We start from the raw sequence: 26,646 nt of genomic DNA, 5'->3' as shown, positions 1-26,646 counted from the left end.
ACCCGAACTGGCGCGGGGCCAAAGATGACACACAAACAGCTGGCCAATACATGCACAAAAAGGTGCTTGGCCTCAGAAGTAACGAGGGAACCGCAAATGGCAATCACAACCACATCGTCATCGCACACGCAGCGCCCGCACCGCAAGGGCCCGTCAGTAGTGAGCTGGCAACACGTGGGAACCATCACTCTCACCGACTAAATGTTTGTGGCCCCCTCCAGAATTCCGAACCCTGCTGTGATGGAGCCTTTACAGGGTGAGGGGGTTTAGATGAATCATGAACCTGGGGTCCCCAAGATGGGATTCCTGCCGTCCTGAAAAGAGACAGCACAGTGCTCTTCTCTGTCTCTGTCTTTCTGCGGGTGAGGACACAGAGAGACAAAGGCTGTCTGCAAGCCAGGAAGAGGGCCCTTCCCAGAAACAGCCGTGTTGGCACCCTCATCTCTGACCATCCAGCCTCCAGAACCAGCATTTCAACCCCCAGCCCTCAGTGTTCTGTTACAGCAGCCTGGGATGACGAGGTCCATGCAGGACAGGGTTGAAGAATTCAGAAAAGCACAGGACGTGTTCAGCCTGACCACGGTCACTCCTGGGGTATGGGAGATGGAAGGGCACCCGCATTTACACTGCGACACAGGGTAGGGACTCCCACAGCAAGCGGCCTAGGACTGTCCATGGCGGAACAGAGGGACAAATCCCCAGTGAACGACCTCACAGTGAAAACAAGTGACCCAGATCTACTCGCATGACCCAGATACCAGGGACAGCTGTTGGGAGAGAAGCCAGCACAGCGCAGCACACGCCAGTCCTGTCTCCATATGGCTCACGAGTGGGCAAAGTCCCACGACACTGTTTGGGGCTGTAATAAGAGCCTGGGACTAGAAATAAAATCAGGAAACAACTGTACGCGAGACCAGCCCTGGGCAGAGACAATTATCCTGGGGAGGGAGCTGAGGAGGCAGAGGGTGTGTGTGGGGTGGGGTTGGGGGTGCTGGGTCCACGGGGTTTGTGTCATAACTGCCCACTGGATGTGCATTGTCTTGGGAACCTCTCTGCATGCTTGTTACACGCCACACAGAAAAATCAAAAATAAAAGCATCACACAGGCACCAAACAGGATCCTCCCATCTATTCGGAAGGCCTGGAACAGGAAGGAGTGACGGGGAACTGCTGGATTCTGGGTCTGACCTGCAAAGTCGTCTCTCAGACGTCTCTCAGAGCCTTGGAGGTGACACAGACCCAAGGGGTGTGAGACGCAGGGCAGGGGCCACTAGGGACAGGCTGGAAGTGGGAACAAGTGGCCGCCTGATGGCCCCAGGGGTGTCTCTGGGGCAAAGCCGGGATGTTTCGGTGCTGCAGGAAGAAGCCGGGCACCCTGCTCACCCAGCCAGGGTCTCACTTGGCACAAAGAGGCCTCGGGAGAATACACGGAAACCCCTGCATTTTTTTTTTTTTTTTTTGAGACAGAGTCTCACTCTGTCACCCAGGCTGGAGTGCAGTGGCGTGATCTCAGCTCACTGCAGCCTTCGCCTCCCGGGTTCAAGTGATTATTGTGCCTCAGTCTCCTGAGTAGCTGGGACTACAGGGTGTGCGCCACCACACCCGGCTAGTTTTTGCACTTTCAGTAGAGACGGGGTTTCACCGTGTTGGTGAAGTGCAATAGTGCAATCTCAGCTCACCGCAACGTCTGCCTCCTGGATTCAAGCGATTCTCGTGCCTCAGCCTCTCGAGTAGCTGGGATTACAGGCGCCATGCTGGCCAGGCTAGTCTCGAACTCCTGACCTCACAGGTGATCTACCCACCTCAGCCTCCCAAAGTGCTGCATTGCCAGAGCCTTGGCAGTGCTGGTGTTCCCAGTATTACTATCAGGAAGCCCATCCCATCAGTGCTGTTGGTAACAATTCTTGTATGCGTATGGACTTTTACACTTTTGCATTCTTCTCTGTGAGCCCTTGTAACAACCCTGCAGGGCGTGTCTATCTGCAGGGCATATAAATCCAACTTACAGATGAGAAAGCTGAGACATACAAGGGTAAAATAATTTTTCTCAAGGGTACCCAGTGTGGTTTTGATTCCTCTACATCAAGATGTGAGGAAAGAAATGGAATTTCAAGAACTAGAAGGGGGAAAGCCAGGAGCTTCCTCCAAAGGAAGGGAAGGCTGCACAGGGCTGGAATGAGGAAGAATATTTGTTCATGGCCAGAGCAGTAGGGTTCACCAAGGTGGAGTGCCAGACTTGACTAGCATCATCCCTTTGTCATCTTAAAACCTCTGTCACCATCACCACCAGCATCATTGCTACTAGCATCACCACCACCATCAATCACCATGACTTCCACCATCAATAGAATCGCTACCATCATCACCAACAAAAACAGCATCACCACTATCATCACTATGAGCACCACCACCAGCATCACCACCATCACACCATGACTGCCACCACCAGCCTCACCATCATCACCATGAGCACCACCACCAGCATCACCACCATCATCACCATGACCGCCACCACCAGTATCACCACCATCACCATGACCACCATCACCAGCATCACCACCATCATCACCACCACCAGCATGACCATCACCACCATGTCCACGACTACCAGCATCACCACCATCATCATCACCACCACCACCACCAGCATCACCACCATCACCATGACTACCAGCATCACCACCATCGCCACCACCACCACCATCACCACCACCACCACCAGCATCACCACCATCATCACCATGACTACCACCACCAGCATGACCACCATCACCACCATGACCACGACTGCCACCACCAGCATGACCATCACCACCATGTCCATGACTACCAGCATCACCACCATCATCACCACCACCACCAGCATCACCACCATCATCACCATGACTACCGGCATCACCACCACCACCAGCATCACTATGACCACCACCACCAGCATCACCACCATCATCACCATGACCACCACCAGTATCACTATCATCACCATGACCACCACCATCAGCATTACCACCATCATCATCATGACCAACACCACCACCAGCACCACCACCATCATCACCACCACCACCACCACCATCACTACCACAAACAGTGTCACCATGGCTGCCATCAACCACTTATCACTACCACCACCACCACCCCTGCTCCCTGACTCCAAGGCCACAAAATATTAACATCTCAGAGACTGGTTGACTTGGGGATGCTCCAGCCTGGCAGCTAAAGGAAACGGATGTCAGCTCAGCTGTATCTATGTTTAGGTCCTGGGTTGGCCACCCATGCTTCTAAGCAAGTCACTCACCATCTCCGACCTCGTGTCTAAAATGGACTAACATCACTGCATGCCCCCTTCCCAAGTTTAGTCTGAGGATCACATGAGTTATCTGTAAACATCAAATGAGAGGTGACAGGATGCAACCACAGGGACAAGGTTTGGAACTGTGTGCTCTGAAAAGGCTGGAACGATAACGTTACACGGCCTGCAGGGTGGGGGAACGTGACTGACTCCAGCGCATACTTGATATGGCTCCTGAGGAAGAGCAGGTGGATCCCAGAGGCTGACCTAGTGTTGAACAGGGAGGCGTGGCAGCCAAGAGGACAGGTCCCCCACCCAGGGCCATCACAGATGAGGACTCTCCTCATTATGTCCTCTTCTTATCAATGGCCACAAATAAGAAATTTCAAAGAAGAGTGGCCCCAAGTCACTTGTGATTTCAGCAGTCCCCCTTTATCCATGGTTTCACTTTCTGAGGTTTTAATCACCCACGGTCAATTGAAGTCTGAAAATAATGAACAGAAAAGTCCAGAAAAAAACAATCGAAAAGTTTTCAATTGCATGCCATTCTGAGTAGCGTGATGTCGAGTGCTGTTCCGCCCAGGGGAAGTGACTCATCTCTTTGTCCAGCGTACTCCTGCTGTCTACACCACCCACTGGTTAGTCACTTAGGAGCTGGCTCTGATACCAGACCAAAAACACGGTATATGCAGTACAGGGTTCAGCGCTGTCCCTTGTTTCAGGCACCCAATGGGGATCTTGGGACGTATCCCCTGAAGATAACGGGGGACTGCTGCAGTCACAAAATAGTCGGCAAAACCAAGAGGTCCCCATCCTTCTCCTGCAAGGACACAAGGTGTCCTATTGGTGACAGGAGGGGACGGCTCCAGGTGTGGCTTCAGATGGCAGAGGAGCAATGCACTGCACTCAGGGCGATTTCTGGGAGGAGGAAACACATGCCAGCCTCACCACCACCCTGTCGGGTTCACATGATCTGAAGGAGAGATCCGAGAATGTTGTGCCCATTAGCCCTTGGGGTGTGGGGCTGGTGGCAGTCCGGAGACACTTCTCAGAGCAAATGACAACACGAAGCTGTATGATGCTCCCAGTAAGGGCCCCTTACGCTAGTAAATTAGAGAGTGGCTGGAAAGGAGAGTCCATGGCAGAGATTCTGAATGGGAACAGTCCATGGAAAGAGAGCTTGGGAATGTGGACAGCCTGGCACACATGCTTCCCGGACACATACACAACACACGTTTCCTGATTAATAAGCAGGGATCATAAAGGCACCTTCCATAAAGGGCAATTAGGAGGTTCAGATGAGGTCCTCTCTCTTCTCCGTTGAGTGCCACAAAAAAGTAGAAAGGACACACTGCAAACCACATCTGTTCCCTGGTCAGAGCTCTGACTTTCTGATCTAGACCCTGTGCTTATGGCTAGCTTCTAGAAACTTCTAGAGAGCCCCGGGGACTATTCTTGAATGCAGACTTATCCCACAAGAGTGGCCAGTCAAGGGAAGGCACGGCTAATCCCATCCTACACTCATATCTTCTACCCAGTTGAGAGCCCTGCACCAGGGAGTCAGCCAGAAGATTCCGGAAGCCCATTTGGCAGAGAATCCCATCAAGTCACTTCCTCAGTGGTCTCTGTAGCTGATTGAGGATCCCGACTCCAACAAGCTCTGGCAGCGCACACGGCACAGGACATGCCAAAACTACACTGGGGTGCTCATCTGGGTAGGTGCCCAGGAGTGAAGTAAGAGTTGAGAATGTGGCATCTTATGCCCCGGTCTGAGCTGCCTGGCTGTGAGGCCACCACTCCGACCTCAGTGACTTTCAGGTGACCAGATCCTACCTGTCTCTGGAGGACGGAAACAGGGATGTACAGTGGTGACACATCACACCCATTTTCTCATCATGTTCTACATGAATGTTGCTCACTGATGGTCAAGTCTTTTCTTTGTTTCAGCAGCTAAAACACGATTTACTCCGGTGCTGCTTGGCCTTGTCATTTTCTCAGGGATAAACAGAGAGCCCTGGCCTGACAGTTTCCATGTACACATAAGATGTGTCGCTGAAAATTGCATGCACATGCATTGCATTCATTTTTCATAAACTGCCTCATCCATGGGTGCCAACTGATTACTTTGAAAATATTTTATCTTTGTTTCTTAGTCAAGATACATCATCCGGGGCAGCCCTGATTTTAATTTGTAGAATTCTGAAGAGGAAGGATCAAGTGATTCTACAATCCACCAGCCTGAATTCACAGATGAGGAAATCAATGCCTTGGAAGATGCGGAAGGCAGTCAAGGTCCCCAGCAAGGGAGGTGGGCACTGTCCCTCCATCCAGGGTGCATGTCTGGCCCCAGAGGCTCAGCTTTATGGGCCAACTGACCAGGGTATAGCACCCAATTATGCAGCCAAGCACTAGCCTAGGTGTTGCTGGGAGGGTATTTTGTAGATGTGGCTAACATTTACAGTGTGTTGGCTTGAAGTCAAAATTTTTCTCAGTAATGTGGGTGGGCCTCCTCCAATCAGTTAAAAGGCCTCAAGAGCAAAATTGAAGTTTCTCTGAGGAAGAAGAAATTCTGCCTCCAGGCTGCAGCACCAGCTCCTGTCCGGTGTTCCAGGCTGCTGGACTGCCCAGAGGATTTTAGACTCGCCTGTTCCCACAATTGGGTGAGCCAATTCCTTGAAATGAGTCTCTTAATACATATGCTCTATCTGTATCTACATCTGTGTCCTACTGGTCGTTTTCTCTGGAGAATCTTGACTCAAAGAGTCACCAGGAGGTGACTGGCCCCAGACCACAGGGCCCAGCATCTGCAGCATCCAGGTTCCCTCCACAGGGTGTCACGGGTAATGACGTGTGTCCCTGCTGTGCCAGAGCCTCACACAAGAGGGCAGTGTTTATCCATTCTCCCTCCCTGTCTCTGCAGGCTGCGGGCAGGGGGCCCTAAGGCCCTCGAGGATGACCAGGCCACATAATGGAAGAGCCTGGACTGCTTGGTCACATCATGGAGAAAGTCAGCCCATCTGTTGACCAGAAGAGACCACACTGGGTAGCAACTGGGCAGGAAAAAAAACCTGCACTCCATTAAGCCACTGAAGTTGTGGGTTCACTTGTCATAGCAGCTGACATTGTGCTACCTTATACAAATGGGTGGAAAGCTTTAGAGGCTAGACAAAAGCCAGACCTTCCAACTCCTGACTGATCAAGTTGATCAAGTGCGACACCACCCAACCTCCTTTTCACTAACGTGCTGGGCCAACTGATATGCACTCTGTCCTGGATAGGCACCGTGCAGGACACAGGTGTCCCTGCCCTCAGGGAGCTTAAACTCTAGTAGGATGGGGTGAGGACATGCATGTAATTAGCCACCAATTTTCCAGAGCACCATCTTCCAAGATGCCTCTCCTCCTGCTATAACAACATAGTCATATGTGGCACTTTGCTCTCAGGTCTCTGGGCTGATGCATGCAAAGAGGTGATATTTTATAAATCTGGGCATGCCTCTGTCTCTTATGCACAGAAACAAAAAAGCTACGATCATAAACTTGCCCCCAGCTCTTCACACTCATCATCTCCAGCCTTCACATTTCAGATAAAGAAGTCTACTCAGAGCCAGCCAGAGACAGCTGAGCTGAGAACAGACCTAGATATGTTTCTGCTTCCCCACTGCTTCAGGTGGATATGCAGGAGGATTAATCACTGGCAGTCACACATCAGGATCACCACCCTGATCACTGCATGAGAAACGCTGCCCTGATGCAGGTACAGGTCACAGCTCAAGCATTAGTAGTCACAAACAATGGGTCATGGTCCTTGCCCAGTAACTCCCTATCTGTGTGCTCCAACATGCTGGGATGGGGATGCTCATGTGTACAATGCAGGTGATGATTCCTGCCCTACTTATTCCAGAAGGTTGGATGAGACAGCATGCAGGAAAGCCCACTGAAGACTGTGAAGTCCCATAAACATGCAGCCTTAAGAAATTACAACTAAGGTTCAGGTGAGTAAGCCCATCATATCTTGAAGGTATAACCACCAAACTATTCATGGAACTAAGCTGAACTTCTATTATTTGACCAACCATCCATCCATCCATCCATCCAACCAACCAACCAGCCAGCCAGCCAGCCAGCTAACCAACCAACCAACTAACCAACCAGCCAGTCACCCAACCAACCAGTTAATCAACCAACCAACCAGTCAGCCAGCCAGACAGCTAATCAACCAACCAACCAACTATTCAGTCAGCCAGAGAGCTAATCAACCAGCCAGCCAGCCAACCAGTCAGCTAGCTAATTAACCATCCAGCCATCCATCCATCCATCCACCCACCCACCCATCCATCCATCCATCCAGTCAGCTAGTCAGCTAATCAACCAACCAGCCAACCAACCAACCAACCAACCAACCAGTCAGCCAGCCAGCCAGTTGACCAGCTAATCAACAAACCAACCAACGAAGACCACCATTTGATTTTGCTGTTTGTTACCCCCAACCTCCAGTGACTGTCATGAGGCAATAAGAATTCACTGAGTCCTGAGCAGCCACTTCTTTACTGAGTTATTCATTCTGTGAGTCACTCACTTATTTCACTTAATATTCATGAATGGGGTTTACCAACTAAATGTTCATTTTACAATATAAAGCAGTGGTGCTCCATAAAAGAGAAACAGCTTCCAAGGATGCAAACAAGGCCGATTGTGTAGAAAGAGCTTGCTGGATGGGAACATCTAAAAACATTTTGTACCATCTTCCAGATTCTACGTATATTCAAAGTCTTCCAATTTTCAACATCAAAAAAAGCTCAAGAAGGGCCAGGCATGGTGGTTCACACCTATAATCCCAGCACTTTGGGAGGCTGAGGCGGGAGGGTTACTTGTGCCTAGGAGTTCAAAAACAGCCTGGGCAACATAGTGAGAACTTGTCTCTACAAAAAGATATAATAATAAAATAAATTTTAAAATAAGGCAGGAGAATCATTTGAGCCTGGGAAGTCAAGGCATGTAATAAGCCGTGACGGCACCACTGCATTCCCACTTGGATGACAAAGCAAGACCCTGACTCAAAAGAAAAAAGTGACAAAAAGCACTAATGTGAAAGAAAAAAAGAATAATTTTTATTAGATTCAAAATTTTAAAAACCCTTCTACTCATTAAAAGATATACAGTTGACCCTTGAACATGGGTTTGAACTGCATGGGTCTACTTATATGTGGATTTTTCAACTAAATGTAGATTGAAAACACACTGTGTGATATGAAACCTGCATATACAGAGGGCTGACTTCACATACACAGGTTCCATGGAGCTGACTGTGGGACCGGAGGTGGATTTTGGTATATGGTGTGAGGCGGGGGTGTCCTGGAACTAATCCCCATGTATATTGAGAGATGACTGTAGTTAGAAAAATGAAAAGGCAATTCACAGGCCTGGAAAAATGCAGCATATATTTGACAAAGGACTGATAAACAGAATATATAAAGAACTCCTACAAACCAATTAGGAAAAGATGAACACCACCATTAAAAATGAACCAAAGACTTAAAGAAGCAATACATAAAGCAAATGAGCACACAAAGAGACGCTTAATAATCATCACCAGAAAAATGCAAATTACACCCACAGTAAGGTATCATTTCATATCCATTAGAATAGCTAAAGTTAAACAGACCGATATTGCCAAATGTTGATGAGAAAGTGGAGCAACTGGAACTCTCACACACTGCTGGTAGGAGAACAAAATGGGACAGCACTTTGGAGAACTGTGTGGTAGTTTCTTATAAAATGAAAATGTTATCATACAACCCAGCAGTTTTCTACCTAGAGAAATAAAAATGTATGTCCTTAGAAGGACTCACACGAAAACCTTTTTTAGCAGGTTTCATTCACATTAGCTAAAACTGAGAAGCAATCCACACGTCCATCATCAGCAGAATGATCAAACTGTGGTGTAAATACGTCACAGAACACTGCCCAGCAATAAACATTTATAAACTGCTGTCTGGGCACAGTGGATCATGCCTGTAATCCCAGCACTTTGGGAGGTCAAGGTAGATGGATCCCTTGGGGTCAGGAGTTTGAAACCAGTCTGGCCAACATGGTGAAATCCCCTCCTTATTAAAAATACAAAAATGAGCCAGGTGTGATGGTGGGAGCCTGTAATCCCAGCTACTAGGGAGGCTGAGGCATAAGAATCACTTGAACCCTGGAGTTGGAGGTTGTAGTGAGCTGAGATGACACCACTGTACTCCAGTCTGGGTGACAGAAAAAAAAAAATTACACACACACAAAATTATAAACCACTGAGTCCTGCAATACATAGCTGATATCCCAGGCATTAGGCTGAGGGAAAGAAGTTAGGCCCGAGAATACAAGCTGCAGGGTCCCCTCTATATGAAATCCAATGATAGGCAAAACTGGTAGAAATCAGAACTGCACTTGCTTCTGTTGTGGTATGGGGAGGGATGGCTGAAGACAGTCTGAGATCACTTCCTGGTGTGAAGGAAAGGTGTTTTTAAAAATTATTTTATATATTTTTTGAGACAGAGTTTTGTTCTTGTCATCCAGGCTGGAGTGCAATGGTGTGATCCTGGCTCACTGCCACCTCCACCTCCCAGGTTCAGGTGATTCTTGTGCCTTGGCCTCCCAAGTAGCTGGGATTACAGGCACGCACCATCACACCCAGTTAATTTTTGTATCTTTAGTAGAGACAGGTTTCACCATCTTGCCCAGGATGGTCTCAAACTCCTGACCTCAAGTGACTCACCCGCCTCGGCCTCCCAAGGTGCTAGGATTACAGGCATGGGCCACTGCACCCAGCCTGTGAAGGAAAGTTTTAATATCTTATTTGCAGTTGGAGACATGGGTATATACATTTGTCAAGATGCATTGAACTAGATTTTTCTTATAATCTTTGTGTTTTCCTGTATGTAAATCACACCTCTATAAAAGAAGATAATACAAAAGAAGGTGCTAAGTCACGATCTTAGAACGCCCAAGGGCAAACAGAACCCAGCAGGAACCACTGTGGAATCCTCCCCACCCTCCTCAACTCCTCTGTGCTGTGACCGTGGTGCACCTCGTTCCACCCCAGGTCACAGAGACACCTTCCTTTTCTGACCCACAGCCTTTGTGTTAAAGGAGAGTCCTGATGTTCATTTTTGTTATCTGTGTTAGGGAGAAAGATGGCTCCTCCCAAGGATGCCCAGGTCCTAATTCCTAGAATCTGTGAATATGTGCCCATAAGGCAAAAGGGAATTAAGGTTGCAGGCAGAATTAAGGTGGCCCATCAGTTTACTTGACCTGGATTAGCAAGGTGGGCCCATCTAATCACACAGGTTCCTTTCCTTCCCTTTGCCTTTCCTTTTCTTTCTTTTATTTTTCTTCTTCTTCTTTTTTTTTAAGATGGAGTCTTGCTCTGTTGCCCAGGCTGGAGTGCAGTGGTGCAATCTTGGCTCACTGCAACCTCCGCCTCCCAGGTTCAAGCAATTTTCCTGCCTCAGCCTCCCAAGTAGCTGGGACTACAGATGTGTGCCACCATTTTTACTATTGCATTTTTAGTAGAGACAGGGTTTCACCATGTTGTCCAGGCTGGTCTCGAACTCCTGGCCTCAAGCCATCTGCCCACCTTGGCCTCCCAAAGTGCTGGGATTACAGGTGTGAGTCACTGCACCTGGCCATAATCACACAGGTTCTTAAAAGTGGAAGAAGAGGAGGCAGAAGGGAGGGTTGGGGAGATGCAATGGAAGAAGGACCCTACCAACAGGTGTTGGCTTTGGAGATGGATGAAGGGGCCACGAGCCAAGGATGCTGGAAAGGCAAGGAAACAAATTCTCTCCCACAGACCGCAGAATGGAATGCAGCCCGGGTGAAGTCCTAACATGAGCCCAGTGAGACTCACACCTGCATCAGCCCAGGAAGAAAATACGGTTTTATCAAGGACATCGTCCTGGGAACGTGAGTTGGAACAAGATCATCCGTCTAGAAACCTCTGTCTTACCCCAATAACCTCCTCCCACAGTAAACACAAACACAAACCTCTGCTTCTCTGGAAGCTGCCTGCGCAGGATGCGTGTCTTCTGGCAGACTCCACCTCGCCCACCTGCCCCGGGTGGGTACCCTGTCAACTGGGCTGGAGGAAGTCATACGTTCTCTTCTAGGGCACGCAGGGCAATGCTGGCAGATGGGCAGGAAAAGCCCACAGGAGAGAGGAGGAAGGCAGGTTGTTCCAGCTGCCCTGCTGCCTCCTGCACACTATACAGGAGGCCACTACTCTCTGGAGGATGGAGAGAGCACGAAGCTCAAAGGATCCCCCTATGCAGCCCTCCAGGGCTGTCCCATCCACGTGTGGCATAGCCGGCAAAGCCCGGTGCTGACACAGTTGAGTCCTTCCAACAGAAGAGTGGAGGGAGGCCAGCCAGCGTGGCTCTGAAGGTGAGTCCCAGGAGAGGGAGGGGTGGTGGCTGCCCAGGAAGAGGCGGACTGGAGGACAGGGAGAAGGAAGGCATTGAGCAACCGTGGGAGGCAAGCCGGCCTCCAGGGCCTAGCCCCTCTCAGACAAGTGAGGCAAGGGCAGGTTGCTTGCAGGAGAGGGGGGTATGGACCAGGGATGAACGGGCAATGGCAGGGCTTGGAGGTCTGACCTGTGCCAGTGCTCAGTGTGACTGCTACCCAGGGTAAAGCCCGTGTGGCCTACCTGGTTCAACTCTGCTTATCTTGAGGCAACAGGATGCCTGAGGTCAAGAAGTTTCCCCTGGTGACCAAAAAGGCTAAGACTAGTGGGATCCAAGATGGCAGCTCACTTGGCTTCCGAAGAACCTCTAACCTCATTAGAATCTGATTTCCATGCTAAATGACCCTCCCACCAGCACCAGGATAGTTGACAATCACCATGACAACAACAGAACGAAACCAGAAAAGGACAGAAAGGAAGGCGGCACACCGGTTCTGAGAAGCTCCCTGCCCATTTCCAGAAAAGACGTGAATATTCTTCCCCTTGATTTAATGCCCAATCCCTTCATTACAGAGACCCCAGCTCTGTGACTTCCCAGCTCTTGGGAGCTGAGAAATGGATCTGTGAGCCAAGCTCCTGCTTCTCCGTTCCATGGCCATCAAATAAAGCCTGTGCTGTCTGAAGCTCACTTTTGCTTCTGGATGCTGGCTGTGTAGCACACAACAGGGAAAGACCCCATTCTTGGGAAGACCAGTTTTGTTGGTAACATTGTCACCGCCACATCCAGAAAAACACAGTCCCTCCCACCCGGCCGCCTTCCGAGCAGAGCACATTCCCAGCTTCCTTCATGGTTAAGTCTGGGACATGTCTTACCTTGATACCCCACAATACCGTCTGGTGTCTAAGCCTGAGCAGGGACTCATCAGCGGGGAAGCTGCGGCACGAACTGAGCCCCCATTGAAGCCAAGATCTCAGACCGAAAACCCACTGAGCCTCCCTGCTAGAGACTGCAGAGCCAGCCGGGTCCAGGACAGACTCCTCCTTGCTTTCCAGAGCACATGTCTGTAGGGCCTGGCTGGCCCTGGTAGATCTGATCAGACGGCGGAGGGCTACCTAGTGAGCCCCTAGACTAGGAACCTCAAAAATAGGGCAACGGGCCCATTTGGGCAGAGCTCAGACACGGCGGGCTCTGCGCAAGAAGGTGTGCGTGGTTGGTGGCCGCAGTGACTGTGGCTGCTTGACACATGTTCTGTGAGCCTGGGATTCTACTAAAAGCCAGACGCCGTTCACATGCAGACTGCTTTCTTCCTATGAGACGCTTACGGCTTCACTTTCCTCCCACTCTCATGTGTGTACACACACACACACACACACACACTCGGTACCATTTTATATAAGTGGTCTGCTCTTCACATTTTAATCAATTCAATCTCTTGGCAATCAATTTCGAAACGATTTTCAGCAAGTGCTATATCTGGAGGTTCTAAGAGAGATGCTGGAATGGCTTCCCGTCGGAACACTGAACTCTTTCGAGCAGTTTTTACGGAGGCGTTTGCTATGTGTTCTCAGGGTGGCACGGGAGCGTCTCGCCTGCACATGGGAAGCTGCCTGTTTCATGCCATCGATAGAAGAGATCGAAAAAGAAATCTAATCAACCCCCCAATGTCTTTCTCTGACGGCTAGAACATACGGTCCAAGTTTTCTGGGACGTGTACTGAGCAGCCTTTTAACTAAAAGCTTCCACACCATCTTGTAAGGAATTTCTGGTTTGGATGAAGCCCAGAGGAATGAAAGCAACCAACCTGTTTCCAAAGATCTAGAAAGTCCTGAATTTGCAACTCAGTTTCCTTCTACAACGCAATGGCCGAATCTTGCCACGGACAACACCGACCACGGGCCTGAGATGGGCCCGCGGGACCAAGGGTGGGCGGCCACGAGCGCCTGTCTTACCTGCCTGGCTGTCCCTGGGCTTACACTGGACCTCTTCCACGCACTCCGCCGGAAACCATCCGATGTGGCCGCGGGCGCTGCCTTCCCAGAAGCCCCCTTCGCCGATGCTCAGAACTAGAGACGACAAAAAGGGAGAGGCGTTAGCACGGGGCACGTGGAGGGCCTGAGGGTGAACAGGAAGAGGGGGGCTAGGCAGAGACAGGAGAATCAGTGTACCCTTGGCCAGGCCTGCAGAGCAAGTGGCTGCACTTCCTTCAGCGCTGACAGTGCTAAGAGGGTTGAAGCATCCCCACTGCAGCCCACAGGTGTCCTCTGCCCCTCAGGTGATGAGACAGGAATGAAGCGCTGACATGTTTGCCTCTTTACGTATTTGACACCACGTCATACAAATGGATGTGCACGGCAGCCCTGCAGCATCTCTCAGTGTTGCACATGAGATGGAACAATGGTGCCTGGCTGTCCTTACCACCAATGATTTCAGATATAAAAGTGGAGTCAGGGGGCACTGCCACAAAGCAGGGAGGAAATGATGACGTCATACCTTCCCCTCCTAACCTGGGCAAGAACTGGAGACAGAAGGCCTAGAGGAAAGAAAATCCACCTGCCCGACTATGCCTAGATCTTTTAAACAAGTGTGGGGAAGGACAAATCACAGCAGAGGGCTGGGCATGGTGGCTCATGCCTGTCATCCCAGCACTTTGGGGGGCCAAGGCGGGTGTACCATCTGAGGTCAGAAGTTCAAGACCAGCCTGGCCAACATAGCAAAACCCTGTCTCTACTAAAAATACAAAAATTAGCCAGTCATGGGGGCACATGCCTGTACTCTCAGCTACTCGGAAGGCTGAGGCAGGAGAATCACTTGAACCTGGAAGATGGAATTTGCAGTGAGCAGAGATCGTGCCATTGCACTCCAGCCTGGGTGACAGAGTGAGATTCCATGTCAAAAAAAAAAAAAAAGAAAAGAAAAAGAAATCACAGCAGTGGATGGGCGAGTAGCTCATGAATCGTCTGACAATGGTGTGGACATGGAATTATCTTCACTTAAAATGGAAGGGACTGCACTGAAAACCTCACAGTCAGCACCAGCCCCTTGGAGGCCTGGCCCACCAACCTGCTGGCTTATTAATCAGGAAGCTATTCATTACGTGGTTGCTGGCAAGGACAGCAGGTTTCTTTCTGGCTTGCGGTTGAAAGAAGCCAATTCCCCAGGAGAGAAGGGATGGTGGCCACACAGTGACCTTGTCCTGGGGACCACGTACATCGCTGGACAGACATGGCCACCCCAGCCAGGGTGGAAGTTGCTGAGTCCAGACACAGGCACCCCTCCCCGGGCCGTGTGCTGGGTGCACAGTAGGCCCTCAGTGAACATCCGCTGGAAGAATAAAGCATGTTTGTTTTTAAACTCAACTGTTGAGCATGGGTGAGGGACATAAGCCCAATGACACTAGAGGGTAGGGGGAAGGACACGAGGACCCCACCGGTCCCCACGGCCCCATTGTGATAACTATTTCTGTCATAAAGCTTGCAAAGCCTGCAGTGGCAAAGTGAGGAAGGAAAATCTATATCTTAGGATTTTTTTTTTTTTAGAGGCAGGGTCCTGCTTTGTCACCCAGGATGAAGCACAGTGACGCCATCACAGCTCACTGCAGCCTTGACCTCCCAGGCTTAAGCGATCCTCCCACCTCAGCCTCCTGAGTAGCTGGGATGACAGACATGTACCACTACACCTCATTGATTATTATTACTATTACTTTTTTAGAGACAGGGTCTCACCATGTTGCCCAGGCTGCTTTCAAACCCCTAAGCTCAAGCAATCTGCCTGCCTCCACCTCCCAAAGTGTTTGGGATTACCGGCGTGAGCCACTGAGCCGGTCTGTATCTTACTTAGGAGAAAACAATCTGATCTCTCCACATCTTTACCTTCTTTTAAATTACTCAGGATCCAAAGGCACCAGCTGAAAGAGGAATCATGGCTCCAGAAGTGTTTTTCTCCAGCCCTCATGTTAATCTCAAAGGCCAGACAGAGAACCACTCAGCCCATGATTTTTCAAAGTTAATGGAACTGAAAACCCCACTTTATAAGTTCCTAAGAACCTGAAGAAATGACCTAACTGAAACGTATCAGCCACATCCCAGGTGACCAGGACAATCATCACTGCCTGAAGCATCTCCTCCAAAACTCAATGTGGGGCCTGTGGGCTCCTCTCAGCCCAGCTGACCGGGATATGCCGCCCAGTTTCCCAGCAGAACCCTGGACCTGAGAGAGTCATCTCAGAGCAGTACCCTGGGCTGCAAAGGGAGGCCAAGGACTTGCTGCTGTGCTGTTAGGAGCCGATGCCCACAAAGATACCCATGCTCTCCTTCCTTCACTGCTGTGAGGTCATTCTGCTGTTTCATATGGGCCTGGGGAGAAGGGAACAGCACAGGTAGAGACTGGTATCTTCTTCCACGGAAGCTCTGCCCCATCTTAGCTATGCAGTGCTTGGGAAAACTTCTCAGTCTCTCTGTGCCTCAGTTTCCTAATTTATCAGAGCACGACAACACTATCTAGCTCATAAGCGTTGCTATGTGTGAATCAGAGGCACGTGAGCCCAGTGTGGAATGAGGACTCAATGCTCTTGCCTGACTTTCCTTCCAAACTCCCCTCTCCAGGAGAATCATGCCTTTTAGTTCCATATTTAATCTCTATCAAATATGCACTTCAGGATGTGTTATCATTACTATAAGACTAACCAAAAATATGAAAGGCTGTTTCCAGCAGGCTCGTACAAGGAGGCAGAGGTGATGTGCTGCGAGGGGTGCCCCAGCACGGGGAGCCTTCACATCAGGGGCGTAGAAACAGCAGGATCTGTGCTGAGGGTGCAGGGGAATGGAGGAGGGACCACTTCTGGGTTTCTGGTTGTGCAAATGGTACCTGCTGGTCCTCTTCAGAGAATGGGAGCTAGAGATGGGTTTGTGCCTTGAGTGCCTCCCTGACAGAACATCTGCGTCCAGGTAGGAATGGGTGTTCCTCAAGCAGTGAGGAAGGGGCTGGGCTTGGCTACCCCATTGTTTGCTCATGCAATTCATTCAAAAGTAAAGACTCCACACCCTGGGTAAGAAGAGGTGGAGGAGAAGAGGAAGTCCCCCCCACCCAGCAGTACAAGAGTGAGCACTGGGCTGGGAGGCCAGATTTGGCCCCATCACTGGGATGCTGAAGGACCCCGGGGTCTCCTGTGCTCTCTGTGGCCCCACCTCCTCCATGCAGAACAATAGGGTGAATTCTGGGAGTGAATTCTGACCAGGCAACCAGGTGAATTCTGGAGTCTGGAGTCCTGCCTTGCCCCTGGGTGCTCTGGCTGGAAAAATTGTCAAGGACCCTGTCCCTGGAGCCCCAGACTTACAGGGGAGCCACGGTGTGATAGGACTGACTCCACCACAGAGGATCAGATGAGAACGGTTCCAGCCAAACCGAGGGGCAGGAGGAAGACTACTGAAGCAAGGAGGGGGTACGGCAAGACTTGGGGCAAGCGCTGCAGGAAGAGGCAGCACTTTGAATGGTGGGTGGAGAGCAGGTGAAGGCACTGCACCCAGGGCATGAGGACATGGGGAGGGGCATATACGACATGGCTGGGGGCCCTGGGAAATCTGGCTAGAAGGAAGGTCCATCCTCAACATCATGTCTGCTCCAACACAGAGGCTTTAAGGCACCTATGAGAACCAACTGCAGATCTCTCTATGGGCCCCAAATGCTCCCTGTGGCCACAGTGGGCTCAGCTGGTTGGAGAAGGGCCAGCCCTGCCATCCTCACCACGGCCACCACAGTGGGCCGCTCCCTGTCTCAGGAGCTCTCTTGCAAACTGGAAAGCAGCAGTGATTCCCTGTACTGGATGAGCTGGGGCAGGGGTGGCTCCGACCCCACTGCTACGCTCCACCTTCTCCCCCCTTGACCCCAGCCTGGGTACAGAAACCTGCCAGGTCACTGCAGAGGAAGGAGGAGCTGAGACCCAGCATTTCTCCTGTTCTATACCCAACTCTCTGGTTTCTAATGTACCTCTGGGCCATCTTTACTTTCAAGCCATGCATGGTGTTCTTGAATACGCATTTCCTTCTGCTTAAATTGACCCAGGACTTACTTGGGCCAGGGACTGTGCTGGGCTCTGGGGTCACAAAGATGGTGCAGGGGTTGGGGCAAACACCTGAAGGAGCTTCAGAAGAGGAGGATGGCCTCACTGTCCACCACCTAATATCACAGAACAAAAACAGGGGTGTCCCCCACGCCTCCACACCCCAGCATTGGCAATGCGATGTCATGGGTTCTGTTTTTTGCTTGCTAGAATGGGGGCTTCCAGCAAGCAGGGTCAATCATCACTGTTTCCCTAGGCCTCTCCCATGGCCAGGAACCCTCAGGGGTTCATTATGTATCTGTTAAATAAATGAACCCCTAAAATGACCACGCTCACTGTGCTACATTCTGCATCAGAGGCCTGTGTGGCCTGGGCCAAAAAGTAGAGATGGAGCATGGTGGGGGCGGGGACACTCCTAAAGGAAGGGACATGGCAGCCGAATCCTGAAGAAAGAGCTGATGGGAAAACACAGGGATAGCTGTTGTCTGAGCAGAGGAAAACCAGGACGGAAGCATGGAGGTGAGAGTATGGGACAAAACACACACTGCTGTTAGAAAGCTCTGTCATTCTTTCATGCTGCCATGCACTCATTCACTCACCACCTATCCAACTACCCATCTATCCACTCATTCATCCACCTATCAAACTCAATCATGTATCCATCTATCCATCCATCCATCCATCCATCCATCCATCCTCCCACCTACCCATCCATCCATCTACCCATCCATCCACTCATTCATCCACCCATCAAACTCAACCACATTTCCACCCATCCATCCATCCATCCATCCGCCCATCCACCCACCTATCCACCCACTTATCTATCTTCCCATTTACCCATCCACCCATCCATCCATCTACCCATCCATCTATCTATCCATCTACCCATTCACCCAATTTCCCATCTACCCACCCACCCACCCATTCATCCATCTACCCATCCATCTACCCGTCCATCCATCCATCTACCCATCTACCTAACGCTAACTTCACATCTACTCACCCACCCATCCATCCATCCACCCACCCATTCATCTATCTTCCCATCTACTCATCCACCCATCTATCCATCAGCCCATTCATCCATCTATCCATTCATCCATCTTTCCATCTGCCCATCCACCCATCCATCCATCCATCCATCCACCCACCCATTCATCCATCTTCCCACCTACCCATCCACCCATTCATCCATCTACCCATCTATCCATCTACCTATCCATCCATCTTCCAATCTACCCATCCAACCATCCATCCATCCATCCATCTACCCATTCATCTATCTACCCATCTATCCATCCATCCATCCATCCACACATTCATCCATCTTCCCATCTACCCTTCCATAGATCTATCCATTCATCCATCCATCCACCCACCCACTCATCCATCTTCCCATCTACCCATCCACCCATCCATCTATCCATCTACCCATCCATCTATCCACCTGTCCACCCATTCATCAATTCATCTGCCTATCCACCCACCCGCCTATCCATCTGCCTCTCCATCCATCCGTCCATCTGCCTGCATGCCTGCCCATCATCCATCTGCCTGCATGCCTGCCCATTCATCCACCCACCCACCCACCCATCCAGCCATTGCATCCATCCATCATCTATCCCATTCCAAGCACGGTGTCACATGCTTGGGAAACAAGAATAAAACATAGTCCTGCCTGTAGAGGGTCTACAATTCGTCACAGTCAGGAATGCTGCAAAATCACCTGAGGAGCTCATTAACTATTCAGATTCCTAGGCTGTGTCCTTGCAGACACAATTCTACAGATGTAGGGATGGACGGTCAGGAGATCTGCACATTTAACAAACTCCCCTCATGTCTCAGATGCAGGGACTTTGGGAAGAGAGGCTGAGAAACTGCACTCAGGTACACAGCTTGGACAGGGCTCTGGCTCAGGGTACACACCTTGGACAGGGCTCTGGCTCAGGGTACACACCTTGGACAGGGCTCTGGCTCAGGGTACACACCTTGGACAGGGCTCTGGCTCAGGGTACACACCTTGGACAGGGCTCTGGCTCAGGGTACACACCTTGGACAGGGCTCTGGCTCAGGGTACACAGCTTGGACAGGGCTCTGGCTCAGGGTACACAGCTTGGACAGGGCTCTGGCTCAGGGTACACAGCTTGGACAGGGCTCTGGCTCAGGGTACACACCTTGGACAGGGCTCTGGCTCAGGGTACACAGCTTGGACAGGCCTCTGGCTCAGGGGCCTCATGCCAGATCTCGCATAAAGAACTATCAGGGGTGGAGGGAAGAATGTGTCAGGCACAGTGAAGGACAAAGAAGAGCCCTTGAATTAAAAAAAAAAAAAAAAAAGAAAGAAAAAAAAGGAGGGTCAGTGGGGGAATCAGAACATGTACACACCTATTCTTGGGCACCCCTTATTTTAGGAGAAAAATGCTGGGTATGTTTTCCCAGGTACATGGTATCCAACTGTCTACTGGGAACGTCCACCCCTTCCCAAATGGGACTGAATGGAGGAGATGTAAATTAGCCTTCTGAAAGAGCCAGGAGCAGCAATGTTATCAGCAGGACCCCAGGATCACCCTGGGACCTGTCACAGCCACCCTGCCTGCCTGCTGCCCGGGCCCGACTTCTACTGCAAAAAATGAGTTTGGTTTCTCTGGAAACCCTCCCAGACCTGCCCCTGCCAGCTAGGCAACTGGGATTCCTGCCCACAAAGGTTGTTCCCTTGATGTCAAGGGGACAGAATTCCTCCAAAGGGCCTGGGCTCTGCAGGCAGTGGATCAGCTCGACCCGCCCGCCTCTAAGCACTGCCATGCAGGCAGCAAGGATGCACGGGCCACCCCGTGAAGGGGGGAGGCACCGACAGCTCGGCAGGAAGGAAGAGCGGCGCCGCTGGCAGCAGGAAGGGGCTCTGCGCCAATTGTGTGCAAATGGCCTGCGCAGCCCACTCGAATCTCTTTTCAGAACAGCAGTCCTTTGCCATCGATCCTTTGAAGTGTGAGTTTTGGAACCAAGCTCTGTCATTTCTGTTCTCCCTGGGAGACAGGCCCAGCTCCCCACACGCCCCACACTCCTGCGAGGGGCGGGTTCCCGTCTGGTCATGTTTGAGGAGGTGCTGCTGGGCTCCAGTGTGCTGGGGAGGGGCAGACAGGCCAAGGAGGCCCAGTCCTGGGGCCTGGACAGGAGTCACATGACCTCCCTTCTTCCCTTTGTTGGATCATTCTATCAAACCCAGGGAGTTGGACAGCTGAAGGCCACCAGAGCTGCCGGGAATCAAGGTGTGAGATGTGGATTCGCCTGCCATGTCCCACGACCCCTGCGAGTCCTGGGTCCTCAAGTCTGCCTACCACTGCTGGCCTATGGGAGACTCGGGCCCACTGATGGGCTCATCGCTGGCTCGCCCTCTCCCTTGACCTCCTGCTCATCCATGCTGCAAACTCAGGGTCCGTTCCGAGGAACTCTCAGCTGTTCAGTGCCCACTTCCACGGGCCTCTGCTCTATGTCTAGGGGACTGGGGATGCATGCCAAGTTCACAGCATGGGAGCCTGTCTGCAGCTCTGCCCCTCCTGGAGCATGGGTCGGTATGCCTGAGTGACTCCACAGATGCCCAGCCCCAGGCTCCAGGTTCATCTTCACAGGCCTCTCTGCCCCTTTGGAAGTCCAGGACTAACCTGGCTGCCCTACAGGAACTGCCAGCCACACCCCAGCCTCCTCCCTGGGCATCAGTGAGCTCCAGGCAGGACTCACAGAGGAGCAGCTCCCACCCTCCAACCCCTGAGCCCCAGGCTTCTCCTTTCGACAATGGGGACAGGCCTGGACGGGAGGACCATGTACCCCTTCCTGCTCTGGAGGGACAGTGAACCTCCTTGGCTCCCACGTGGGCCTAGGGAGTGGCCCTGAGTGTGCAGACTGGTCAGAAAACATTCTCTAACTAGGAACCTCGGCTCTCACTTCCTAGAACGGGGTTGCTAACAAGGCCAGCATTGGCCCTGATCCCTGAACAGATGGCCCCTCTTGCTCCCCACCTGCGGGGCCTTGACATCCCTATCACCCGACATCTCAGGGCTGGCCTCAGTAGGGAGGAGGGAAGGTGGCTCTCAGCACTGGTCCTCAGAGAGACAGCCAAGTTGATGGCGTTACGTGTGAGGGATTTTAAAGTGACAATTACCAATCTACAATGTTGTAAAAACAAAACAAAAAAACAAGTCTTTAATGAACAAAAAAATCTCAACAGAGTAATAGGAGGTCTTGGCAAATAAAAGGCAACAATAAAAATAGACACCTGGAAAAGCTAGCAAACATAATTTCTGAAATTATAAAACTCAAAAGATGGACTTAACAGCTAAAGGGACATTTCAAAGGAAAGGGTAAGTGAACTTAAACAATAACCAGTAGAAACGATCTAATGTAAAGAAAAATGACTGAAAAAAATGAATAGAGCTGCAGGGACTTGTTTGATGCTATCAAATGATGAAATATGTGTGCAGCAGGAACACTGGCCATCAGGCACGAGGGCGGGACTCTGCCGTCATTAGAATGTTGCAGTAACCCAGGTCAAGCTGACCTGATCAGTGTGCAGCGCGGAGAAAGGAACTGAGTCAATTACCTGCTGGGGGCCAGGCGGCAGCCAGCTGGGGAAGGCGGGATTTGAACCGGGCCTACTGACCCCTAAGGGCCACACCTTCCACCCGTGCCATGCATCTTCTGGAAGCCTGCCCTCCAATGGCAGGGCCTGGGTGTGCTGGCCACGTGTGCTGGGCCTTTCTTGCTCCACCCAGTGAGTTCCTACCACCCCACACAACCCCTGCAGCCCACAACTGCCATGTTGCTTCTGCTGCGTGCCTCAGATGCCACCACTGCCAACTTCCCTCCAACCCTACTTTTATCTTCCTGCAGTGCCTCACACACCTGATTTCCCCTGGGCAGAAACTATCGCTGGCTCCCCAGTACCCCAGGAACAGTGTCTAACCCCTTGACCCAGTGTTGACAGTGGCACCCCACAGGCTTCTCAACGCTGGTTCCCAGGATTCTACTTTGAGAATCTTTCCTTCCAAGCTGGTAGACTTTCTTCCTTTGAACACTGCAGGCCCCAGGCCTCAGGTCACACCGGACCATCTACCTGGAGACCCCAAAGCTGACCCATGCCAGGGCCCACCCCGACACTTCAGACTTAGGGATTCCAGATGGAAAGGCGTTCTGCTCTTCAGCGCCCTCATCTGGCTCTCCCACTGCACTTCTCAAGTGGAATCTCATTCCCAATGGGCATGTCCCCATCGATCCCTGAGACCCAGCATTGAGGATACCACAGCAGCTTCCTGGAGAGTGAGAAAAAGGTTCTGGGAACGTCACTCTGTTCCCCATTCCTGCCCTTCCAGGGGTCTGTACTTTCCATGGAGAAGCAGTGCCTTGGACATCGTCCCCACAGCAGGCCGGCTGAAGGGCCCCAGGCTGACCTCACTCCAGGAGCAGAGGACAACTAGCAGACACTGACCTTTGACCCTGTCGCCACGGTGAAGGGGGATCTCGCCGTCGACTTGGGGTTGGTATGGCTTGACGGCGACGAAGAGCCTTCCGGGCACGGCACTGTAGAGCTTCCGCTTGGGCCCCGGGTACTCGAAGGCCGAGAGTGAGTCCTTGGCACCAGCAGCAAAAGGCGACCTGGACCAGGCAAGGGGGCAGAGAGAGAGAGAGCAGAGTCACGAGGTCACAAGCTACCCTCCAAGAACCACAGCCACGCCATTCAACGCACACTGCGCCTCGGCCGGCCGCATCAGAACTCCTGACGCCAGACAGTGAGGAAGACGAGAACGGGCTGGGTCAGCACTGTGGTCAGAGTTTCAGGCAGATCCAGCAATCCCACTCACGAGTCTGCCCTGCAAGGATAGACAGCAGCCACTCGGGGAGACATCTGCACACTCGCGTTCACAGTGGCACCGTTCACAGCAGCCCAAGGGTCCCTCCACAGAATAATGGAGAGACACAGCGTGGTCCAAACACACAATGGAATGCCGTTTAGCCTCCATCAGGAAGTAAACTCTGGGCCAGGTGTGGTGGCTCACACCTGTAATCCCAGCACTTTGAGAGGCCGAGGTGGGCGGACCACCTGAGGTCACAAGTTCGGGACCAGCATGGCCAACATGGTGAAACTTCGTCTTTACTAAAAATTCAAAAACTAGCTGAATGTGGTGGGCACCAGCAATCCCAGCTACCAGAGAGGCTGAGGCAGGAGAATCACTTGAACCCAGGAGGCGGAGGTTGCAGTGAGCCAAGATCGCACCATTGCACTCCAGCCTAGGTGACAAAGTGAGACTGTCTTCAAAAAAGAAAAAAGGAAGTAAACTCTGACACAGGCTACACCGCAGGTGAACCTTGCGGACACAGCTTAGTGAGATATGCCAGACACAATAGAACACAGACTGTGTGATCCCAGCCATGCGAGGGCCTGAGAGCCGTCAGATTCATGGACACAGAAAGTAGAATGGGGGGTGCCAGGGGCTGGTGGAGAGAATGGGGAGTGAGGGTTCAATGGGGACACAGTCTTGGTTTCATAAGATCAGAAGGTTCTGGAGATGGATGGTGGTGACGGCTGCACAGCACTCGAAAGTATTCCACTGAATGCCACTGGACTGTGCACTTCAAAATGGTTCTAAGGTGGTAAATTACATGTTACATATATTTTGCCACCATTTTACTTCGTTTTTTAATTTTTTTGAGACAAAGTCTTGCTCTGTCACCCAGGCTGGAGTGCAGTGGCCGGATCTCAGCTCACTGCAACCTCCGCCTCCTGGGTTGAAGCGATTCTCCTGCCTCAGCTTCCCGAGTAGCTGGGACTACAGGTGCCCGCCACCACGCCTGGCTAATTTTTGTACTTTTAGTAGAGACGGGGTTTCACCATGTTGGCCAGCCTGGTCTCAAACTTCTGGCCTCAAATGATCCGCCCACCTCGGCCTCCCAAAGTGCTAAAGTTACAGGCATGAGCCACCACACCTGGCCTATTTTGCCACGATTTTTAAAAAGACTAGCCTGGGCAACATGACGAAACCTCATTTCTACAAAACAAAACAAACAAACAAACAAAAATTGGCCAGGTATGGTGGTGTGCATTGCATTTGTGGTTCTTACTACTTGGGAGGCTCAGGTGAGAGAATCATTTGTGGCCAGGCAGTCGAGGCTGCAGTGAGCCATGACTGCACCACTGCACTCCAGCCTGGGTGACAGAGTGAGATCCTGTCTCAAAAAAACAAAAACGAACAAAAAAACCCAAAGAGACTCAGGTGGAGAAAGAGATCCAGGAAGGCCCTGGGTTTCCGACATTTTATCCACCTCCCTGTGAGCGTCAGTCACACCCGGCGAGGAAGCACCCAGGACCTTCCATCAAAATCACTCGTGACCTCGGTTCTCTCAGTGCGGTTCCCGGCGTCCCCAGCGAAACACAGAAGAAGAACAAATATCCGTTCTTGCTGTATGTCACTGATTTTGCACAGAGCTATGGTTTCAACTTGACTTCTACACCCAACAGTGAGACACACCTTAACAGGGCCCAGCGACAGGACACGCTGCACAAAGTACTCTGAGATGCACCTGCACAGTGGCCAGGACAGGAGTCCTTACAAACAAACGCATCCACAGGAAGAAGCTGGCCAGGATTTCAGGACGGCCCTCCCGGGCACATGCTCAGAAAGACAGGGAAAGCGTCCACCTGCAGCTGGCACCCTCCAACAGGGCACTGGCCAAGGGAAGCGAGTGGTCTCTGACCATGGTTCCCTTCCCATACTTTAGGTGCTGTGGCCTCTGAGGCGATGGAGGCAGCATTGACCTTTCTATGAGGACAGGGAGGAAGGACCCATGCACACAGGAACCCATGCAAAACAGGCTTGCAGGGAAGAGGGAAGTTCTAGAGGCAGATGTGACTACCCTCTTTTGGCATTTAACATGTGCCTCCCCCTCATCACGTGCCTTCACTACTGTAATCACCCGACACATGTGTCCCTGATAATTGCCTTATAGTTTGCTCTGTGCTTGTATAAAATTACAGAGGGGCAACGGGGCTGTATTTAGTTCTGCTGTTTACTCCTTCTCTCAGCATTAGGATGGTGAGATCTGGTCACAGGGACCTTGCCCATGTCAGTGTGTTTGAGGAGCGGGGGCTCCATGTACTCTGATGACTCTGTAGGGAGTAGCCTGGGCCTCAACGCTCAGTCTGTCTGCCTGACTTCAAATCTCAGATTTGTCCTGAAACCACGGGGAGCCGAGACAGGGCAGGACAGTGGCCTCTTCTGGAACTGGTGGGCGTCTTGGATGCTTACCTGGGCTCTGAGGACATTGAGAGATAGAGGAGGCTGCAGGCAGCTAGGACTTCCCTGTCCCCTCTCCCTAGGATGCCATTCCTCCCCCAAGTCACAGCCACAAATGTGGCAGTCACAGACACCTGGGGCACAGGTGTGCTGTCACTGCCACACAGCCTGCGCACAAGATGGAGCCCACTGGGCACGGTGTGGCGCAGCAGCGCATCAACGTGCACAGCCAGGAGAATTCCAAAGGACCACTGTTCCCCATCGATAGACATCATTTATCCCCAAATACCCCAGGAGTTCCTGGAGCAGGAACTCTTGCAAAAGCCAAGTTTGGTGGCCTCCTTTTGTCCAAAGGCATAGCTCAGTGAGCCACCAGGGAGCAGAGGAAAGGCACTTCCTGTTCTGCAAGGGGAGCTGAGAAACGCAACAGCAGCGCTAGGCCAGGCCCCCATCGGAGAGGCTTCCCTGCCAGCCTGCCCAGCCGTCTGCACGTGCATTAGCACTCAGACGCATTCATTCAGCTCAGCCTGACTCAGGGCTGGACTGGCACAGGATCCAGAGCTGGGAG

The 26,646-nt window shown here is 51.6% G+C and overlaps 1 protein-coding gene across 5 annotated transcripts in view; it reads right to left on the bottom strand.

Moving 5' to 3' along the window:
* Positions 1 to 26,646, bottom strand: part of SHANK2 (SH3 and multiple ankyrin repeat domains 2) — a 672,941-nt gene that overhangs the window by 318,308 nt on the left and 327,987 nt on the right. For all 5 annotated transcript variants that reach the window (XM_033203947.1, XM_033203946.1, XM_033203948.1 and 2 more), the window contains 2 exons: positions 23,276 to 23,442; positions 13,688 to 13,801 (listed from right to left, as the gene is read on the bottom strand). In XM_033203947.1, the coding sequence (XP_033059838.1) occupies positions 13,688 to 13,801; positions 23,276 to 23,442 (281 nt within the window). The remainder of the gene's footprint in view (positions 1 to 13,687; positions 13,802 to 23,275; positions 23,443 to 26,646) is intronic.

Source organism: Trachypithecus francoisi, unplaced genomic scaffold (genome assembly GCF_009764315.1).
Source record: "Trachypithecus francoisi isolate TF-2019V2 unplaced genomic scaffold, Tfra_2.0 Lachesis_group8, whole genome shotgun sequence".
NCBI classification, from domain to species: Eukaryota; Metazoa; Chordata; class Mammalia; order Primates; family Cercopithecidae; genus Trachypithecus; species Trachypithecus francoisi.
The sequence above is the reverse complement of the archived record's forward strand: the minus strand, read 5'-3'. Positions and strand labels throughout refer to the sequence as shown.